The 22,736-nt window shown below is 30.5% G+C and overlaps 1 protein-coding gene and 1 non-coding gene across 5 annotated transcripts; one reads left to right on the forward strand and one right to left on the reverse strand.

The window, feature by feature from the left end:
- Positions 1-1,407: 1,407 nt before the first annotated feature.
- TRNAV-UAC (transfer RNA valine (anticodon UAC)) lies at positions 1,408-1,480 on the forward strand. Its single transcript has one exon. It is a non-coding gene; the product is annotated as a tRNA-Val (tRNA).
- Positions 1,481-18,195: 16,715 nt separating this feature from the next.
- Positions 18,196-21,852, reverse strand: LOC107423986 (E3 ubiquitin-protein ligase RMA1H1). 4 transcript variants are annotated; one of them, XM_060820167.1, is made up of 4 exons: positions 21,657-21,838; positions 21,421-21,483; positions 20,573-20,783; positions 18,196-19,078 (listed from the first exon to the last, which is right to left on the reverse strand). In XM_060820167.1, the coding sequence occupies exon 4, from the start codon at positions 19,041-19,043 to the stop codon at positions 18,321-18,323; it is 723 nt and encodes a 240-aa protein (XP_060676150.1). In that variant the 5' UTR covers positions 19,044-19,078; positions 20,573-20,783; positions 21,421-21,483; positions 21,657-21,838; the 3' UTR covers positions 18,196-18,320. The 4 variants fall into 4 exon arrangements, with proteins under 4 accessions (XP_060676150.1, XP_024934000.1, XP_015889155.1 ...); XM_025078232.3 differs by lacking the exons at positions 20,573-20,783; positions 21,421-21,483 and having other exon boundaries at positions 18,196-18,535; positions 18,656-19,078; positions 21,657-21,852; XM_016033669.4 differs by lacking the exon at positions 20,573-20,783 and having other exon boundaries at positions 21,657-21,836.
- Positions 21,853-22,736: the final 884 nt, after the last annotated feature.

Consider the following 22,736-nt stretch of genomic DNA (forward strand, 5'->3'; position numbering starts at 1 on the left):
TATATATATATATATAGATTGGGTAATAAGTTATCAATGAATGAATATGATACAATAGAAAAATTAGGACTTGAGGTATATATGGATGCCTATTTAGTGAAAACCTAAAAAAAAAAAAAAATGTTAGAGAGCATTGTATCCGTTAGACATTACTTCTGTCATTTTATTTTTATTTTGTAGATAAAAAAATTTATTTTATATTTATTCAATGACTGTATTTAAGAAGATTAGTAATTTAAATAAATATAGTTCTATAATTATGTATATATAGATCCCGAATTTACTGTGGTATGTTTGATACAAGTTTGATTATTTTGTTATGGTAGCACTAACACTTAGAAGAGATTGAGAGGTTGTGAGCTATATTCTACTCTACAATGGCCGTTATATATAAAATCTTATTCGCAATGGTGAAGCCATGGATTTCGGATCACAGATAAAAAGAGAAACAGAAAGAGAGCTACTGGTGCGAGAGGATGTTGTAGTCCGACATAAATCCGTTGGCATTAACGACCCTTATGTTGGCAGCATCATGGTTGCCCTGCCACTTGAAGATAGGAGCTTTTTGGTAAATTTATTTTATGCAACTGTATAAAATTAACTTAGAATTGAAAAAAAAAAAAATCTCAATATTAATTAATATGGATTATAAAAACTAAAACAATTAATAAAAATATTAAATATCAATATATATATATATTTGTCAAAACAGTTAAATTGTTTTGCTTCACATTTTTTTTTTTTTTATGTATGTAAATTTCTATCTTTTAAAATATATGTAATATTTTGTATATAAGGATAATATGGTTATTTCCTTTTTAATTTGTCCCTAATTATAAGTTTTTAATATATATATATATATTATTCTCTTGGAGTTTTTAATAGTTTAGGGGGGTTAATTGCAACACTGGTGGGTTATGTGCAAGTAGTTAATAGCTTAAAGTGTTTAGCATAATTCACCTTTATTTATTTGTAACACTCTTCCGTTTTTGTTTGTCTGTTGGTAATAACATCTTCCGTTTTTTGCAAGCGTACCAAGGAGTGAAATGGCCTCGGCACTAGGACAAATTGAAATTCCTTTTGGACTTTTGTGTCTGACTTGTTAGTGGAAGTTTGTCGGGTAATCTTATTAGAACAAATAAAATTTTCATAAACATAATTTATGCACATTTTATCTGTATCTTTATTCTTTTAGAAATATATATTTTCCTATTATATCATGGAAAATTGAATTCTAGTTATCATATCTTATGCTTCAAGAAAGGAAAGTGGTGGGTGGAACATGTAAACTATTTTACAAAATCAATCCTTCAGGAAATGACCACCAAAAATAAACTTGTCAGCAGAGGCGGATACTTCAAGAAAATATGTTTTTAAATTTTTAGATGAAATCAAATATCAAATCGTGTTGCTGTGGTGTAGTGGTTATCACGTTAGTCTTACACACTAAAGGTCCCCAGTTCGATCCTGGGCAGCAACATTTTGAAATTTTAGTTCAACTTTATATAATTTTACTGTTGGTGGATTTGAAGTTAACCAACAGTTACCAAGCTATTATCATTGTTATTATTATTTTTTTTATGCAAAAGAGTTACCAAGATATATTATTAATCTACGTTCTACTTTATATAATTTTATTGTCCGAAATTAATCAACCAGTTACCAAGTTGTTATTATTATTTTGCAAAAGAGTTACAAAGACATATTATTAATCTTGTCGTTTAGATTATATTTTTATTGTCAACTTAAATTTCCACAAACCAGTTACCAAGCTATTATTATTATTATTATGATGTTTTTGTAAAAGAGTTACCAAGATATACTGCTAATTTTAGTTCTACTATTATATAATTTTATTGTTGGTGGATTTGAAGTTTATCAACCAGTTACCAAGCAATTATTATTATTATTTGCAGCAGCATGTTTTGAAATTTTAGTTCAATTTTATATAATTTTACTGTTGATGGATTTGAAGTAAATCCACCAGTTACCAAGCTAATATTGTTACTATCATCATCATCATTATTATTATTTTTATTATTATTATATTCTAGGAAAGAGTTACCAAGATATATTATTAATCTAAGTTCTACTTTATATAATTTTACTGTTGGTGGATTCCAGGTTAATCAACGAGTTACCAAGCTGTTATTATTATTATTATTTTGCAAGTGAGTTACCAAGATATATTATTAATCTTGTCATTTAGATTATATTTTATTTGTAGAAAATTGTAATTTATCTACATTTTCAAGTAAGGAAATTTAATTTTAATTGCCAACTTAAATTTCCACCAACCAGTTACCAAGCTGTTATTATTATTATTATTCAAAATTAAATTTTTTATTTTTTATTTTTTTTGTATAAGAGTTACCATGATATACTGTTAATCTAAGTTCTACTTTATATAATTTTACTGTTGGAGGATTCCAATCAACGAGTTACCAAGCTGTTATTATTATTATTATTTTGCAAGAGAGTTACCAAGATATATTATTAATCTTGCCATTTAGATTATATTTGATTTGTCGAAAATTGTAATTTGTCTACATTTTCAAGTAAGGAAATTTAATTTTAATTGCCAACTTAAATTTCCACCAACCAGTCACCAAGCTATTATTATTATTATTATTCAAAATTATTTTTTTTATTATTTTTTTTTTTTGCATTAGAGTTACCAAGATATACTGTTAATATAAGTTCTATATACTTTTACATAATTTTACTGTTGGTGGATTTGAAGTTAATCAACTAGTTACCAAGCTATTATTATTATAATTTTTTGCAAAAGAGTTATCAAGATATGTTATTAATCTGAGTTCTACTTTGTATGATTTTACTGTTGGGGGATTTGAAATTAATCAACCAGTTACCAAGCTGTTATTATTATTATTATTATTTTTGCAAAAGAGTTACCAAGATATATTGTTAATCCTGTCATTTAGATTTATTTGATTTGTAGAAAATTGTAATTTGTCTATATTTTCAAATAAAGAAACTTAATTTTAATTACCAACTTAAATTTGTTTGTCTTTGGATGAGTTGGTACAAGCGATAGAAATAGATAGACTTAGCAATTTGGGTCATGATATGACGACACGATTCGAAAATGACACGGAATAAATAGGTTTGAATTTATTATAAATGGGTTTGGATCATAATCGGATCAACCCGTTTAACACGAATATTAATCGTGTTATTTTCGGATTGACCTGTTTAATTCGAAATTGACCCGTTACAACCCATTTATTAAACATGTCAGTTTCTCTCTCATCCTTTCTCTGCCTTTGCAATTCTCTCTCTCTCTCTCTGCTTTTTTCTGATCATGAACCTTCAAATCTCCATGTCCATATTCAAGCAAAAAGATTTCATTTTCAACAACAAGCCCTCACCATGATCGATCGACCTTTCCATTTTCACCAGTAGAGGTGGACGAGGAGCCTCCTTTTAGGGCTCCGATTGTGGCCTCTTTCTTCTATTTTCCTGACCTTGCTGAGTGCGATCTTGATATTGTCTGCAATGGTGAACTTGTATTTAGCCTCCCCATCACCTTTAAAAGGAGATAAGGAAGGAATCAAAGGCGAGAAAAGGATTTTCAGAGGGAGAAAATATAAATTAAGCAGATGAATTTCTGATTTCCTAAATTGTCCTTGAATTTTAAGGGATTTCAAATGTTAAAATTGGGATAAATTTGTAATTTCATAAAATATTTAGCAATATATAAAATATTTTATTAATGATGCGTAATTAAGTCTTTTCCATATAAATTATATCATTAATAATGTAATACTACTTATACCTTAAAAAAAAAACAAAAAACAAAAATATATAACATTTGTAAAAATTAATAATGCTAAAATTAATGTGGTAATTTTTATTGTTTATAAATTATATTATTTTAATTTCATTTTTAAAATTTTAGCTTATAAATTTAGTTCTTTAAATAAATACAATATAAAAAAATGTTTAAAAAATTTAGATTAAAACAACTAGTTTCTTTTTTTTTGGTCAACAAATATTTGCTGAGTGCAGCCAAAAAACTCAAAATTTTTTTTTTTTTCAACAGGTGCTTTCTAGATCAAAATTTCAAAGAAGATATATGGACAGCATTTTAATTAGTTGGAAAAGTTCAATCATTGAACTCAAAATTTCAATAAATGCAACCAAAATACGATTAAATTTGTTATATTCAACTTGGTTCCTTGTATGCATATGTTTGGCATTTTTTTTCCACTTATTTTAAGTTATAATACATTTTTATTTGTATTTTTTTGTTTTTGTTTTTGTTTTTGTTTTTCTTTTTTCTTAACATTTAATATAAGGCATTTTTGTCTTAATTGAAAAAGTAAAATTTTTTGCTTATGTCTCACTAATAAAATGTCTTACCATATTTCACAATATTGTTTTAAAAAATCCTTATTTTCATGGATGATTCACCAATAAATCCCTTGTTTCTCTCTCATCCTTCCTCTGCCTTTTGCAATTGTTTTCTCTTTAATCCTCTCTCTCTACTTTTTTCTGATCATGAACCTTCAAATTTTGGTGTCCATATTCAAGCAAAAAGATTTCAGTTTCAACAACATACCCTTGCCATTGTCGACCTCTCCATTTTTGTCGATAGAGGTGGAGGAGGAGCCTCTTTTTAAGGCTCTAATTGCTGTCTCTTTGCTATTTTTGCGACTTTGCTGAGTGCGGTCTCGATGCTGTCTTTAGTGGCGAACTTGAGATTAATATAACACCCCAAATTTTGAAAATCTATTTTCTTTTCATTCAAGAAAAAATTTATGGTGCTTGAATATTTTTAGTCTTCTTATAAAACTTTGTCAGGAAAAATGGTGAAAATTTTCAATTTTATTATTTTTAGAGATTATAAAAATTATTTTTGGGAAAAAATGGGTTCTTGTGATCTCTTATATATATATTAGTATTCTAAAAGGCATAAAGCATCTCAAGGCAGCAAGGTCAAATCTTAAGTTTTACGAATCTAGACATGTTTAGGCAAAACCTAGGCGTGAAAAAATATTTCATAATTATATTATTATTTTAATTATTATAAAGCTACTAAATAAACTAAATAATTCATATTTTAAATGTCAATATATATACAAGTCTATATTATTTTTGTATATTTAATAAACACGAATTAGCATGTAATTGATCATAATAGATTTATGAAAATTCATATTTTTCAAGTTTTCAACAACAAATTAATTTCAAAATATATATATTACAAACCTACAAGTACTTAATAATTCTTAGATTAATACGTACCTTAGCTATTATCATAATCTAATTCTTGTCTAATTCTTTATCAGACTCCAATTCAATATATACATTTTCATCTAACTCATCTTTCGTGCCATCTTATACAAAATCATTTTTCTCAAGCTCTATAATTTCAACTTGAGCATTTCTAGAATTTTTTTTATGCGGTAACATATCATTCTCCATCTTATCATCATTTTCATCATCATCACAACCTTCGATAATCCATGATTATGTGTTACTAGCATCACTTGCTGGTAGAGTTTCTAATTTATTACTCTTCTTTTTCTTATTCATCATTTTCATTTTTTTTTTGTTTAAGAAAAAAAAACTTAATCTTTAAAAAGTTTCTATTTTTTTAAAAATATTTTTTATTTTTATTTTTTAATTTCTTATAAATTGTTTTTTAACATTTTTTAAAAAATAATCTTAGAAAAAAAACTTTGAACAAAAAAGCTCACGCCTTTTAGCACCTAAGCACGCATTAGGCGATTAACATAGCGTTGAGTGTTTTTTTCTAATCCTTGCTACTATGCGATGCATTATCTAAAAGCATCATGCTTAGGCGCATCTAGGAGGTGCCTTTTCCCGCTTTTTAAAACACTGATATATATATATATATATATATATGTGTGTGTGTGTGTGTGTATACATATGCCTAATTGTGTTCTTTAGAGAGATAGAAATAATTTTAATTTTAAAATCCTAAAATTCGCCATGTGACATATTTATATATATAATATAATATTTGGTTAAGGCATTCATTGTTTTATCTAAAGGTATATTTGGAACTTAAAAGTTAAAAGTCAAGGAAATGATCAAAGTGGGACTAATTTGGTAGTATTTTGATATTTGATCTTCTAAAATCATTTGAATTTCCATTTTAATCTCATATATTTTGTCTTTATATAAGCCTATAAAGCTTTATGACTTTTTACTTCTAATTTCAAATGAAATTACAAACTTGCCCTACCAAACTTTGCCTATTTAACCCCCCTCAACATCAACACACTCATTTTTTCCTTCTTTCCTTGTCTCGACCGGATGCACCATCACACACAACACCACCCTTCAATTTTTTTTTACTCCTCTCTTCCTTATTTTCCTTGTTAACTAAACCAAGAAATCTATTTAAATTTTTCAGTGACTTTTTTTTTAATTTCCACTAGGAGTTTTGGTTTACGATTTTGAAATATGCTTTGGATCTTTGGTTTGTGAATTGAGATCTTAAGTTGCAAATGGTATTTGTTGATTATTCAAATGAATTCCTTCTTTTGTTCTAAATCGAGAGCAATATGGATGGATTTTACAAAGTTTTATTTTGATCTTTGGATTTTCAACTTGAAATTTTTGGGAATTTGAGTTCTATAAAGGAATTTAAGCTTGCATGCGATTGATCTTTAAGGATCAAAGGACAAGTGAGCTTGGATCTTTGGTAGTTTTTAAATACTTGATGGTTCTGATGATGGATCTTGAGTTCTCATTGGTTGCATGTCATGGATCATAGATTTTATAGTGGTTTAACATTTTAGATCTTACATTCTTGAAGTTTATGGAATTTAATTTTGGAATTTTGGTATTATTCAAGCTGAAAATTTTGATTTATTTTTATTGTTGGAGTTTTGATTGAATTTTGGTGGTTAAATTCCTTGATGTTGTGGGTTTTGATGTTGATGATTTTTAATTTTTGCTTTTTAATATTGTAAGTGGATTTTTAAGAATGATGGTTAAACAGTATGGCTTGTAAGTGGTATTTTTGTATGGATATTAAATGGAATGTTGAAAAATTAGTTTTATTGATGATTAAGGTTTTCGAGGTTGCTAGATGAAATGATTATTGGATTTTCAAGACCTAAGTCTGAATTTTGGTTTATAAAGTTTTGATTTTGTTGGTAGCAGAATGTACATAGCAATTGACTTGGATTTTAATTTGGTGATAGCCAAGATCCCTTTTTTAGCTTAGGCTTGAATCCTCTTAGGTTCTTCATACGTTTGAGTTGAGTTAGGATGATGAGAATATAGCCGTGCCGCACAACTGACAACCCGCTGGAGTGTTGATCCGATATGGATGAAGACCGGGCTGATCACTAGAGCTCAAGCCAAGAGATTTAAGAAAAATCTGGCTGCTTTTATGCAGAGAGTAATTAATTCTCAAAAGGGCTTGACAATTCCCGAAGATACAAAGTCTGTTTTAGGCATCCGAATGGTGGAGGCCGATACAGACCCAATAGCTGTTTTAGTACAAATATGGACTCCGGGCAGCAATGAATGGACCCAACACTTCTTGGATTCAATGGATATCACCAAGAAGCCATGGAATCATGTCAAGGAAAAATCAAAAATATCTAAAACCAGCTTGTACGGACAACATCTCAATTTGGCCGAAAATGTGTTGTTTAGCTGATGACTTTGACTTTTCTTCTTGTTCAAGCAAGTTTGACTTATTCCAATCAAGGAGAAACATGTGGAAATCATTATTAATCATATTTGGCATCTTACATGCCATATGGAAACTAATTTGGAGCTCAAACAAGCTGAAAATTGGTCAAAGGTATCTTAGTAGTCAAACTAGTCAACTAGTTTCCTAATTTGATTTTGACTTTTTATTTTAAGAAATTAGTCTTGTATTTGGTTTCTATTTATTTATTTGCTGGAAAAATCACCTTAGGAAATTTATTATTTTATTATTTTCATTGTAAATTAATTAATTCCTAATTCAAAATAGAGGAATTAATTAATCAAAATTAGTTTAGGAAAGTAGGTGAATTTCGGCCAACATGTTTCATTTTCTCTTTGGTGGCGGGTTTTAACCTAAAGTTTTAGGGTTTATTATTTTGTGACTCTAGCCTATTTAAGGGATTATTTTTGAGGAAGAAAACACCTTTAATAATATTCAGAAATTATTTTGTGAGATAGAATTCTCTTAGTTCTCTTTGAACACCTAAAATACAATTAGAGAGAGAGTGAGTGTTTTAGTTTTGACTTATCAATATGGCTTCCATAACCTATTATGATGTCTTCATTATACTAAGGTTCCTAGTCATAGGTTGGTTGGGGGTTAAGGTTTTTCCACAAGAACCTGAACTTAATTGAAATCCGGAATAATATAATATGGATTTAGGCGCAAGTCGACGTAGGTTCGTATTATTTGGTATCAGAGCCAAGATTTTGTTTAGGTTTGATCTATCTTATTTGTTTTATTTTTTTTTTTGTATTGTTCTACAATTTTGACATTAGGTTAAGGTTGCATCCATTTCATACATGTTCTGCTTAAAAAAAAAAAAAAAATCTCATTCTTAGTCAAATTAGGTTTTCCTTGTTTTATTGTAATTTTGCTTCCTAGTTTGTTAGTTTTTTTTCATCATTGTTCTTGTTAATTTGGTTGATTGGTATTTTTCTTTGCTATTTTAATCTTAATTAGTTGCATTTATATATTCAAAAAAAAAAAAAAGAGTTTTGAAAGCATATTGCATAAAATCTAAAAATTGTGCAATTTGTTTTGTTTTTGTGTGGTCACTGGTTTGGTAGTTATTTGGTGTTGGAATTACAATCTAGTTGTTAATTCTTGCTAATGCAGTTGAGATTATATTTTTTGACATAAAAAAAAGGGAGAAGAAAAGCCGAAGATAAAAGAAAAAAAAAAAGAAAAATTGTAGAAGTCCGGTTTTTGTTGAATTTGGAGTATGAATTTGTTTGCTGGAAATTTGTTGGAGCTGCTGAGTTGTTGCTTATTTATTAAATATTTGGAGTTCTTGGAAATTCATTATTGCTTCTGGATAGTTGAATTTTGGGTGCTAAAACTGCTGGATTAAAATTAGTTAAAGGATTTGATACAAAAACTTGAATTACAAATAACAACAACCAATAACTATCCTATATTTTTGTTCAATTTGATTCTTGTTCATGTTTAAATTTTTTTCTCTAAATTTTATTCTTGAATTCTTAATTTCTTACCATCTGGTCCAGTTCTTATTGATTCCGAAATTTCCTTTGTTAATTTTCCTTATTTTTGGTTAGAAACCCGAGAATTAGATGTTTAAAAATTCACTCGTTATTGAGAATTAATGAAGAGGAGTGTATGGAGATGATCTTCGATTGTTACAACTATTTGGAGACTAAGAAGGTAAAGGTGGCAGCAATGGAATTTGGACATTATGCCCTCCAATGGTAAACAAATGAGCAAAGTACCCGAAGGAGAATTGGAGATGAACCTATCACTACTTGGCGACAAATGAAAGGAGTCATGAGAAAGAGGTTTGTACCAAGTCATTACCATAGGTTGCTGCATCAAAGACTTCAATCATTATCATAAGGTAGTAGGTCTGTGGAGGATTATTACAAGGAGATGGAGATGCTCATGATGAGATTGAGCATGAATGAGGATAGAGAAGCAACCATGACATGGTTTCTAGGTGGGTTGAATCGTGAGATAGCTAATTAATTGGAATTGTAACAATACGTGGAATTGGAAAAGATGTTGCATGTGGCTATCAAACTTGAGAATCAATTCAAAAGGAAGGGCACAAGTACATGGTTTAGAGGAGTATCAAAAAGCGGGAGGTCAAATCTAAGTGTTTGGAGAAGCAATCCCACGTATAACAACGAGCCAAGACCAAAGCTAGGTGATGAAAGCACCAATCGGCCAAAAAGGGAGACTAAAACCGAACCTGTCCAAACACCAAAGAATGAAGGTAAATCTGATTCTAAACCTTCTAGAACTCATGATATTGTGTGTTTTAAGTGTCAGGGATGAGGACACATCGCTAGCCAATGCCCGAATAGGAGAATCATGATGCTAAAAGGTAATGGTGAGTTAGAATCCAAAAGTGAAGAAAGTGGAGGTGAAACCGAGCAAGAAGAGGAAGAACTTGAAGATGAAGCCCAGACTTTAAATGCTTTACATGCCAAATTGAGCTTAGTGAATAGGAAAGTCTTGACCGTGTACAAAGATGAGGACCAAATTCAAAGAAAAAATATCTTCCACACCCCGATGTGAAATTCAAGGTCACATTTGTAGTATGATAGTTGATAGTGGGAGTTGTGCAAATGTAATTAGTAATTTGGTAGTCAAAAAATTAGGGTTCATAACAATTAAACATTCAAAATCATATAGATTACAATGGCTTGATGATAGCGGAGAGATGAAAGTAAATAAACAAGCCAAAGTAAAATTCAGCATTGATAAATATGTGGATGTTGTATTGTGTGATGTTGTTCCTATGCATGCGGGTCATATATTGTTGGGTAGGCCATGGAAATTTGATGAGGATGCCATATACTATGGGAGAAAGAATCCCATTATATTTAAATTTAAAGGGAAAAAGGTTAAGTTGGAGCCATCAACTCCAAAGGAAATATTTAGATATCAACTTCAAATGTAACAAGGGAGGGAGGCTGAAAAGCTTAAAGAAAAGGCGAGTATGGCACCCACAACTTCAACGACAATTCAAGGGAACAAGGCTATGCAAGAACAACAAGGTATGTGTCCTAAACTCAAACTTGGGGGAAAAGAAAGAGAGAAAGTCGAGAGGGTGAAAAACTTGGAAAAACCCAAGAGTGTGAGGAAATTGGAAAGAGCCGACAGTGAGGATAAAAAAAGTGTGTCCGTGAGTAAGAAAGAAGAATTTTTATCTTAGCCAAAGTGATATTAATAAAGCATTTTTGATTTTGTCGTATAGAACTTTATCTGCATTGTTGAGAGCTTTACTTAGTAGAAATTTAAAATTTTAGAGGAAATTCTTTATTAACTTTAAAAAGTGTGATTTCTGTAAAGATAAATTGATATTTCTAGGATTTATTTTTATAGTATTTGACCCAGAAGATTTGGTTTGGTTGCACTTAAGAAATGAGAGGTTTCCCGAACAAAGGAAGTTTAAGTTTATGCCACGTGGAGATGGACCATTTCAAGTTTTGAAGCAGATTAATGAAAATGCTTACAAACTTGATTTACCAGATGAGTATAATGTTAGTGCTACATTTAATGTTGTGGACTTATCTTCTTTTGCTGCAGGTGATGATTTTCATTTGAGAGCAAATCCTTTTTAAGAGGAGAGGAATGATGAGAATCCGCCCATGCCCATACAACCGACAACCTACTAGGGTGCTAACCCTATATAGATGAAGATCGGACTGACCGCTAGAGCTCAGCCAAGAGATTTAAGGACAACCTAGCTACTTTTATACATGGAGTAATTAATTCTCAAAAGGGCTTGACAATACTCGAAGATACAAAGCCCGTTTTAAGCATTCGAGTGGTGGAGGCCGATACTAACCCGGATAGCTGTTTTAGTGCAAATATGGACTCCAGGAAGCAACGAATGGATCCAACACTTCTTGGATTCAATGGATATCACCAAGAGGCCATGGAATCATATCAAGGAAGAATCAAAAACATCTAAAACTAGCTTGTATGGATAACATTTCAATTTTGGCCGAAAATGTGTTGTTTAGCCGCTGACTTTGAATTTTCTTCTTGTTCAAGCAAGTTTGAATTATTCCAATCAAGGGAAAACATGTGGGAATCATTATTAATCATATTTGGCATCCTACATGACATATGGAAGCTCATTTGGATCTTAAACAAGCTGAAAATTGGTCAAAGATACATTAGTAGTCAAACTAATCAACTAGCTTCCTAATTTGATTGTGACTTTTTGTTTTAGGAAATTAGTCTTATATTTGGTTTTTATTTATTTATTTGCTTGAAAAATCAACTTAGGAGAGTTATTATTTTATTATTTTCATTGCAAATTATTTAATTCCTAATTCAAAATAAAGGAATTAACAATAGGGCTTCCATAACCTATTGTGGCGTCTTCATTATATCAAGGTTTCTAATCATAGGTTGGTTAGGGGTTAAGGTTTTTCCATAAGAATTTGAACATAATTGAGATCCGAAGTAATATAATATGAGTTTAGGCACGAGTCGACCTAGGTTCGTATCAGAGGATACTAAGAGAATTTATGGCATACCTTGTTACACTCAAACATGCCACACCAGTAGTGTTTATTAGATTATCTAAAGGATAACACCATAAGCTGAATTTGGGAAGTGGAACCCTTAACTGTTTCTTTCTGAAGATTCTCTCCTACCCCTTATGGTATCAAAACAAACCTCCTTTTAATTGTGTTATTCTAAGATATCTTAATAAAGGAAAAGGATCATTTCTCATGAAGGAAAAAGTTGTTTTTTAATGGTTGAAGTTGTAAGGTGTAGGTGATCATGTGAATCAAGTTTGCATTATAATTTTTGACTCACATATAGGCTTTACATAGGCTTGGTAGATTGGGCTTTGATATGACTACATCAAGGCATGGTAACATACATATTTAGGCTTTATATTCAAGACTTTTTTGGCTTTATTATTTATATATGGGTTGTATGATGATCATGTATTTTTTAAAGGAGTGGGTAATTTGTTCTAAGTGCTATCAAAGGCTCGCAATCTATTTTTATCATAAATTTATAAATAACTCCCAAATGGACTCATTCAATAAATAGGTTGGGCATTTTGTCATAGTCTTTGTATAAACCAGTCCATTCCCATTTATAAACCTTCAAAAGGTAGCTTAGGTTTATTCGTCTGCTACAATTTTATACAAAAAGAAACGTAATGAATATATGTGATTATTTAGCCTGCAATAATAAATTTGACCAGTAGCATAAGTCCCCTTTGATTTTATGGGGCCAAAAGATGAGAGAAGCTCAAAAAATTTAAAATTACAACTAATCTAACATTTAGAATAACATATCACATATGAATCCAATGTCCAATATCTTTCATAAACTTTTCATATGTTTTATTGAATTCAAGATCTTTGATATCCAGTATCTTTTAATTGAATCTAGTGTATCCAATATCCAATGTAGACATATCTAATGTATCTAGTGTTTAACGTAATGTTTCCAATACATTTTTAATGTATCCATGGTCCAATAATTTATGTTGAATCTTATATATCTGGTATCCCATTTTTCTCACGTATCCAGTATCTTATACATTTCTTGTTGAATCTCATCTGTCCAACATCTATTATTAATGTTTTGCGTTATTGTTTAGTGTAGTATATTTATTGTACATGGCATATAATATTTATCGTATTGCATGAAATTTAACATATTAATACTTGTGTTTAATAGCTAAGACATTGCATGAAATAATTATATTACATATTTATTATAAAGTAATATATTATGAAAACTAAAAAATAGTTTTCCTTCCCCTCTTTTATGATAGTGTATATATATATATATTTTTAATACAATAGAGTGGGTAAAAGTGATATTAGAATTCAAAATGGTTTAGTAACCAAATTAGTTGTAAATTGGGTTAAGTCACTTGAAATCAATAAAGGCATATTAACTCACATATGTAGTGAAAGAGTTAAATAGTTGATTAAAAATGACAAAAGCATTCAACATGATGGTCGAATCCTTTAGTGTACCTATGCTCATTTTTATTAACATTTGGAATATTCGACTGCTGAATGAATCATACTGATCAAATCCAGCTCCAAGTGTGAAGCGTTTGGTTCAAGCATACTTTTGGTATAAGATTCATTGTTCGAGTAATGATTTTTTTCCAAAAGTAATCTAATGACTTTATAAGGCTCAGTTTGAAAACCCTTATTAGATAAGAATGAGAAGGAAAGTTGAACAATGTGGGAAGCCAGATTTCACTATTAAAGATGATGGAGCCTTAGTGATTGGTACTAGGCTTTGTGTTCCAACCAATGAAGAGTTGAAAAGACTAATATTAAAAAAGCCCATAATTCTGCCTATGCTATACATCTTGATAGTACCAAAATGTACCACACCCTGAAGAATTATTATTAGAAGATAAAGATGAAAAGAGAAGTTGTTGAATATGTATTCAAGTGTTTCATTTGCTAGCATGTGAAGATGGAGAGACAAAAGACTTCCAAACTTCTGCAACCTTTACCCATCCCAAAATGGAAAAGGGAGCACATTACTATGGATTTTGTATTTAAGCTTCCTTCAACAATCCAGAGATATGACAGTATTTGGGTGATACTGGATCGAATCGCTAAATCCATACACTTCTTGCCTATTCGTGAGAGATTTTCTCCTCAGGTTCATCCCCACATTATGTATATGTAGTAATGGCCTGTAGTATGACAGACTGTAGATGCAAACTATAGCTGTGGACTTAACATATTGTTGTAACTCTATCTTTATATATTGAGGGATTATTTAGTATTTACATATGTTGTTTGTTTATGGTTAGATGAGGTTCTATTGGATTTTCTCTAAGGATTGCCAAGTGAGACTTCCCTAAATAGGGCTACTCGGGGGTCCTGGGAATGTTCCGAGATGGATCCTGTCAATCTCATTTATACCTTCTAGGTTCTTGTGCTTTATTATGTATGATGTATCTTTTAGGATTTTTTTAACTTATGTACCACAAGTCTCTATAGGTAGATAATCAATGAATGAGAAAGGGCAATGAATATTTTTTAGAAATCTATTTTCTCTGGTTTGCATAATGCAAATCAAATTTGAGTGTAATACCTAAGGTTCTAGCAGTACTTCTTAGTATTAACTAATGTGATGCTACTACTTTATCTTTAATTTTCATTCTTGTTTCTACCATATAGTGTTTTGTTTCTGTCCCGCATTACCTGCATTTGAAACCAGAATTTAACTATTGTTGCATCCCTTCTAGTGTAAAAAGATTCGTAATTTTGAAAACATTTTCAAAAACAGAAAAAGTAGATCAGCAAATAATGCATAAGATATCTATTTGGGATTGGGACTCGAGAGGCATATGACAAACAGTAAATGGTTTAAGTAATATATATGAATTCAAAAAGGCAAACACTATAAGGTCGTAGATATATCCCCAGTTCAGTTCAAAGTGAAATCCTATAAATGGTTGCTAAAATTTGCTCCATTTCGTCGAAAGATCAGAATTACAGCATTTATTCAATAAGATAAGTTTTTAACTAAAATTCTGCATATAATTGAGTGGAGTCACGTCTTTTAATAGGAAATTTACAGCCAGAAATCCAAATTAGAACAATAATAAATAGTGCCAAGCCAAGTCTTGAAAACACGAACATCCCATTAGTCCACCATAAATTAAGGTTTCAACTTCCATCATGCCTTAATGCCCTTGTTTGTCGAGAAATGTGAATGGTTGAACTTCATAAAATTTTCTTTGGACAATTATGCATATAAGCAGTCACACGTTTCTCAAAAATATAATAACAATAAAGCATTTAAAGCAACAAGATAAAAATAACCTACTCTGAAAGCAGAATGAATAATTTCCTCAACATAATCAACATTTGCCCCTTTTAAAAATCATACGACACATTGTCGACAATCAATTTAACTCCTCTTAAAAACTTAGAAAAATAAGGATAAGAATATGAGCATCAGATAGAAATCGTGTTTGAAATGCTTCGTATTCTAATTGAAACCAAAATGTATTTTCAACAGCATAATATGGTCAATATGCTGGACACATCAAAATAAAGAAATCTGGACTGGTTTTGTTGTCTGAACTGAAAACATATTCGAACCCAGAACATCCACCAGTTAAAAAGGTGAAGAAACCCAAGTCAAAAAAGCAAGTCGGCAAGGTTTTGCAGCTTCTGCTTTAGTGGTCATTGATCACAATCAACAAAATGAGAGGACGACAGCTGGATCAGCTGAGGATACATGAAAATTGAACTACTGTTTCATATTGAGTTCATGTACTGTAGAAACGTACGGTCCAATAATAAATGTGGGTCAATGGTCGTGATGATCTATGCCAAAGGAAACTTCATTATACTTGTCGACATATTGAGATAAGAGAAGTAGACTTCACTGGACCTCCTTTTTTTTAAAAAGTTTCTAAAGTCATCATCATGTCTCTATCTGGCCATTGGGATATATGATTGTATTTGATTTGGAATCTTGTTTTAAAAGAATACCCAATGCCACTTTTAGTGCTTTAAAATTCACCAGAATAAAAGGCCTTGCTTTATATTTGCTAATAAGATGCAACTCACTCACAATTTTCTTTCTCCATAATATCTTATTTGGGTTGAGAATGATTAAGCATAGTTTATTGTTCATAAACTTTGATTTCGAAGAATATCATACTAATAAAGTGATATGACTCGACTATCGGAAGTTTAATTTAATTTTTAATTAAGACAAAACAGGATCATTAGGATGTGAGAAAAAGGAAGCTCACAACTCTCATCCTCTAATTTCCCCTCATGTAAGTTTAATTTCTTAAATATAGTTTATGCACAGTATATTTGTAGCATATATTTCGTAAGAAAAATAAAATAATAATAATAATAATAATAATACAAATAGTAATTTTACTATTTGATTAATTAAAATATTAATATAATTTTGAAATTGATAAAATATTAATATAATCTTAAAATAAATAAGGTGTTCGAAAAAATGAATGTTGCTAAATACAAGAGCATTTCCATTGGAATGTTTATTGGTTCTATCTATTTTAAAAAAAAAAAAATTCCCATGACAGATAATTTTTTTAAAAAATATTTTCCAATTGTGGTATGTAAGAGATTTGTTAAGATGATGTGATAACTAAAAGAAAATAAATAAATAAATAAAAGTTAGATCTTCCACAAGTAAAGGATCTATTAGACATGAGTCATAAATTAGCTTTTTTTTCCCCTCCTCTATCCTCTCTAGCATATCAATCTATTTCGTTTAAAATTTTAAATATGATCTAATGAAAAAGAAATCTAAAATTCTAAATGTGATTTATTGAAAAAGAAATTTAAATAAACATTATTTATTGATAAACACTATCGTATCAAAGATTCAACATCTTCTAAATCACTTGCCACATAAGCTCCAATAGATGGATAAAACCATTGATAATGCTTTAATCACTTGCCATATAAGCTCCAAAGGATAAAACCATTGAAAATACTTTAAATAAATTAAATAATGATATGTATGCTCTTGGTAATGCTGGTAAATCAAATTATATTTGTAGTATTATTCATCATAATAATAATAATAACAATAATTACAATAATTCTCAATCCCAATGTAGGCCAAGCCAACCTCAGTTACAAATAATAATAATAATAATAACAACCTTCAGATTTTCACTTACACTCAAGGTCCTTTTTTATAAGTGTCAAAATTTGAAGACAAATTAATTTTTTTGATTTAGTTTCCTATGAGTTAGTTTACTGAGAATTAATTTTCCAAATAATAAGAAAATTGATACTTATAAATAATTAAATTTAATATTATATAATAAATTAAAAGACAAATATATATTAAAAAAATTTCAAAACTATTTTATTTTGAGATTCTCAAAATAACGTTAATAGATGTGATAATTTTCTTACATACAATTTTTCTCTATATTTTTCTAAATTAATAGAAATTGACCATACTTTTCTAAACAAAAAAAAAAAAAAAAATCAATCATTTTTCTAAAAAAATTAAATTCTTACTTCTAAAAAAATTAAACTCTTACTAAATTTACTAGGACAAATCATAAAATATTGGGCATCGTATGAGCCTTTTCCACAGTAAAAGGACCGTGAACTACATATATATATATATATATATATATTTTTTACCGAGAATCAAACCTGTCACTGTCCCAGGTCACCAGTGTTTCAGGGCTGGTTAATTGGTCCTTTAAATAGAAGATCACGAGCCATAGAAATGGATCCGATAAAACCAGATCAAAATAAATAGATACTCAGCCTTCTGAGATCTTTTTTTTTTTCTTACATGTTCTAGCTGCCGAACAATTTTAAGTCAACCAAATGAAGTTAAGACCCACTCAACAAAATTCGTGGTTGCCAACAAAAGGTCAACTTCTTGCAAACCAATATGCTTCTCTGTTGATCTTAATAAAATGACAAAGTCCAAAGAAGAAAAACCTGTAATGTAGGTGGAAACGGTAATAGAATTCTTAGCTAGATTTTTAATGTTACCTCATATATGATATATTATATATCACCTATCCATGTTCATAAAGCTTACAATACTTTTATACAAAGTATACAAAATTAGCCTTTAACAAATTTTAGAAGACGATCAGGCACAGAAGAAAGCAGCAGAAAAGGAAAATCGAAACTCTGTTCAGTGACTTGTTGGCCTGCATCTCCTGCCTTCTCAGCCTCGAACTACTGTTTCCCACCAGGTGGTATGAGTTCGGATATGAGTATAAGCTCTCCGAATTTCCAAACACCCTGGCATAAACCATCTCTCCAAACATTCCAATCATGGGATGGTGGAAACCTGTCGTCGTAGTACCACTGAGATTAAGCAGTGGAGACGTAGAATCTTCACCATAACTGCCATATGTATGAGGGTTATAGTGTTGGTTCTGATAAGGATTACGATACGGAAGTTGCTGACCTGTATGAGACATAGGAGACATAAGAGCTTGTGCAATACAAGCCGATGGTCTTGGAGGGATTACCATATCCTTATAAGCTGCCTTCCCTTCGAGCTCAGCTTCAGAACTGGTTTGGCCCCTGCCATAAAGGGGAACCATGGTGGTGTGTGATATATCAGCCTTGCAAACAGGGCATTGAGGATGCTCATCAGAGGCAAGGGAGGCACTCTGGACGTGAAGCCATTTGTAGATGCAAGGCCAGCAATAAAGATGGCCGCAAAGGGTGACCACAGGCTCATGTGCAAAGTCCAAACAGATGTTGCAGTCAAAGCAGCCATTGGAATTCTCCGAATTCACTGCACCAGGAATGGACTTCCATTCATGTGCAAAGTACTGCTGTAAGTCCATGTATCTGTTCTTCCAATTTGTTTCAGTCACCAATTCTGACATAGACAAGAAACACGAAACAGATTGAAAAAGAATCCTAAGTTACTTGTGAAAAAAGAAGATCAAATAGACCCTTAAAGAAACAGAAATCAAAAAACCACCCTTATGCTTGAGTACGTCATTTTGCTACCTGCCAAAGGTTCATGGTCTCGTGTTGCTAGAAATTATAAACAAATTCACAGCATCTGACATATGGCCCATCACGTGGACTAAAATATTCAAAAAGGGCGAAAATGCTAATGCAACTCAGCTTTCAGGAATAATGATGAAGTAAAATTGAAAGGACCAAAGTCCAGCTCCATAAATCTTTATCCAATAAGAGAAGATGTGTTTGCAAGGTACAATACATGTGATCATTTGATCCTACTTGATCAAGAGAAGATGTTTGAATACATGTGATCATGTGATCCTACTTGATCAAGATCTTTCTTAAATTTTTTCTATCAGAGTTCAACTTAGTGTTCCGCTTTGGAATTAAATTTATTTTGGAGAGGAAAAAAGAGGCAGTTCTAAGGACAATCACAAATTATGAGAGATTCATTAAGACCTTAGCTATTGTATTTCCCACCAATCCTCTACAAAAAAAAAAAAAAAAAAAAGGAAAAAACTTACTTCCCCTCAGTTATTACTAAGGCCCATAAAGTATTTTGCCCATGACAAATTATGAAGCTTCCAAGAAAAATCGTGAGCAATGAATTATTGACTCTGACCGACAGTCATGAAGTGGCATACATAGGAGAGAACAATCTACACTTTTGAGCATCAGCCACGAAATTTACAAGTTCCATTTTTCTCCTATTGTGAACTTCAAGACTGTTACTGCAAATTTTCTTATCATTTTCAACTAGCAAGGAAATTCCTCATCAACAATGGGAAAAAAAAATGTATGAAAAGACAAACTTTTCATTTTCATCCCTCCAATACAGGCAATAGAAAATTAGATTAGGAAAATAACTTTAGCAGAGCAGTTACTAAAAAGAAATAAAACAATGAATTCATTCCCAACCCTGTAGTTCATGAATTTAATTTCAATTGAGAATCTTGTACTTTGGAATATTCACAATTCGAAAAGATTTCATTAAATATCTAAGTAATTTCTAACACACTATCTGGTAACTACAGGTTTTCTTCATCCCAACACAGAAATCGATGCGTTACTCCTTCCCAACATAGAAACAAGATTTCCACTTCAAGTGAAAACCACATGCCACATTTATCATGTTAAACGATCATATATGATCCATTATCACTGTGGAAAATAAACATCAAAAGCTTCCCTTTATTGAGGGTATTGAAAATTAGTTCAACCACCAAACATCCAATGATGTATCTGCTAGTGCTAATATTCAACCATTTATAATCCAAAAATTAGCAAATTCAAGGAAGATGACAATCTAACCTCCTATCAAACAAACAGAAGCAAACCCATATGTAATCCATAAAAGAGGAGGCCCAAAAAAAAAAAAAAAAAAAAAAAAGGGGAAACTCACACTTTAAGTTTACCCACACCACCCCTTCCCTCTTTCACCTTCCCCAGGAGTCCTCTTTCGTAACTTTTTCAGTGGCAGTGTAATTGGGGCAAATTCCCCACCAGTCCAAAAGCAATCACAAATGGACAGGATCAGAAGAAAAAGAAACTTTTCAAATAAAAGCTGTACGATGCACGTGGATCTGACCGGGAAAATTTACTCTACCTCCAGTCTGGATGTTCAAGATCCATAGTTAAAAAGATAAAGAGGAAAATTAAGAAAGAGAAGGTTTAAAAAATGAACTCCAAACTATGTTAATTTGGGTTGAACCATATACCCACAAAAAATATAAATAGCCAATGATCATACTCACACAATCCCCAAATACGTAAAAAATATCAGGTTAGCCAACCCCTTTATCAAGCCCCAAATGAACTTCAAAACAATTTCTTAAGAGGGCCAAAAAAAAAAAAAAAAAAAGTCAAGAATTAAAATGGATTTTGATTCCTTTAGAGGCTTCATGTCTAAACCAAATAAGTAAAATCGGTAGACAACGAACAGCTGTTTCGATAGGACATGCAATGCCAGCTTTCACATTTTACCGAGAAAAACAAGAAAAAATAAGTCATACTCTTTTTGTCCCGTTCACGTTAACAATACACGAGGACAAGAAAATGAAAATTGTTAACCAAAAAAAATAATAAATCCCCAAAAAATTTTCCAGACGTTTCCCTCTACCTAATGCCAAAATATTTCCAGGAAACCAAACAAAGCTATTATTTCAAAAGCCAGAGAAATCAAAAACATAGTTAGAGAACACAATCAGAAAAGTATATACATATAAACAATAAAATAAACTAGATCTATACCTTACAAATTCATGTCTTCCAGTAATATCCCCAAAAATATCTACACTCCACAAACTCTTCACGCTAAAGACAGACATAGAATTTTAGCTAAATATAGAAAATCTTCACAAAACGAGAGGAAGAGAGAACCAAAAAGAAAAGGAAGAAAAAAAAAAAAATCTTATAAAGTCTATAAAATTATGGAAAAAATAATAATAAAAATAAAAATAAAGAGGGAAGAGATTTGATAGACATACCGAAAAGAAATGCGAAAAAAGAGATAGGTGATAGAGTGCGAAGGCGTTCAAGAGTGGGTAGGGAATGGCAGAGCGAATCCCTCGTGAGGACCTTATAGATGAATCAAACTATCAAACTCTGCCGTCTCTCTCTCCTCTGCTCTAACCAAATGTCTCCTTTCTCTCTCCTCCTTACGTGGCATGCGCGTGCTCCTCACTTCCCCATTGGTCCTCCTGTCTTGTCCTCGTTTCTTTTTCTTTTTCTTTTTCTTTTTCTCTTCCTTTTGATTAATTTAGGAAAATAATTACATCGTTGCATGTTTGCTGCAATAATACGCGTCATCCCATTAAATTATCTTGTTGAAAAATATGTATTTTCAAATTTCAATATAAACACTTTGATATCTCTCTGAAGTTTTCACTTATGTAATTTGTTTTTAGAGTATTTCCATTAGCAGTATTTTTAAAATTTGATATAGATATGAGTTTTATTGATATGAATTTTTAATAATAAATATGAATATTAATGTCAAAATTTAATATTAATTTTTTAATATGATAATTAAAAAATAACATTGTCAAATTATAAATATTATTATTAAATAAAATTAATTCATAAATCATTTAAGTTTATAATTGACAAGTAATAGATTCAAAATATAAATATTAAAAATATAATTAAGGATGATAAAAAGAAATTAAAAATATTATTAAATGCTGATGGAATCCATTTTTACTAACAATAAAACAAAATTATAATAATTCGAATATTAAATGATGATGAATCCCCTTTATTTTTATTCTATCCATTAATAAAGGTTAAAAGTTAAAAGTTAAAAATTCTTGTTAATAATTGCTATAAATTTCATAAACTTTATTATATGAGATCCATCATTAAATTTATTAATTGTAAATTTGTTATCGGCAATATTTATCACTCGACATTGAAGAAGGAAAAAGGCGCCCATGTGCTATAATTTAGCAATATAATGCCAAAATAGGACCCATATCTTAAAAACTTTAAAGAGTTAAATTGATTTTATATTATCATCCAAGGGATAAAATAGAAATTACATGTTATATATCCATTAATACAAGTCG

The sequence above is a fragment of the Ziziphus jujuba genome, chromosome 1 (assembly GCF_031755915.1).
Source record: "Ziziphus jujuba cultivar Dongzao chromosome 1, ASM3175591v1".
NCBI classification, from domain to species: Eukaryota; Viridiplantae; Streptophyta; class Magnoliopsida; order Rosales; family Rhamnaceae; genus Ziziphus; species Ziziphus jujuba.

Bases quoted from the DNA above. Each gene is read 5' to 3' on its own strand.
- LOC107423986 (XM_060820167.1), bottom strand. From the start codon at position 19,043: ATGGACTTACAGCAGTACTTTGCACATGAATGGAAGTCCATTCCTGGT.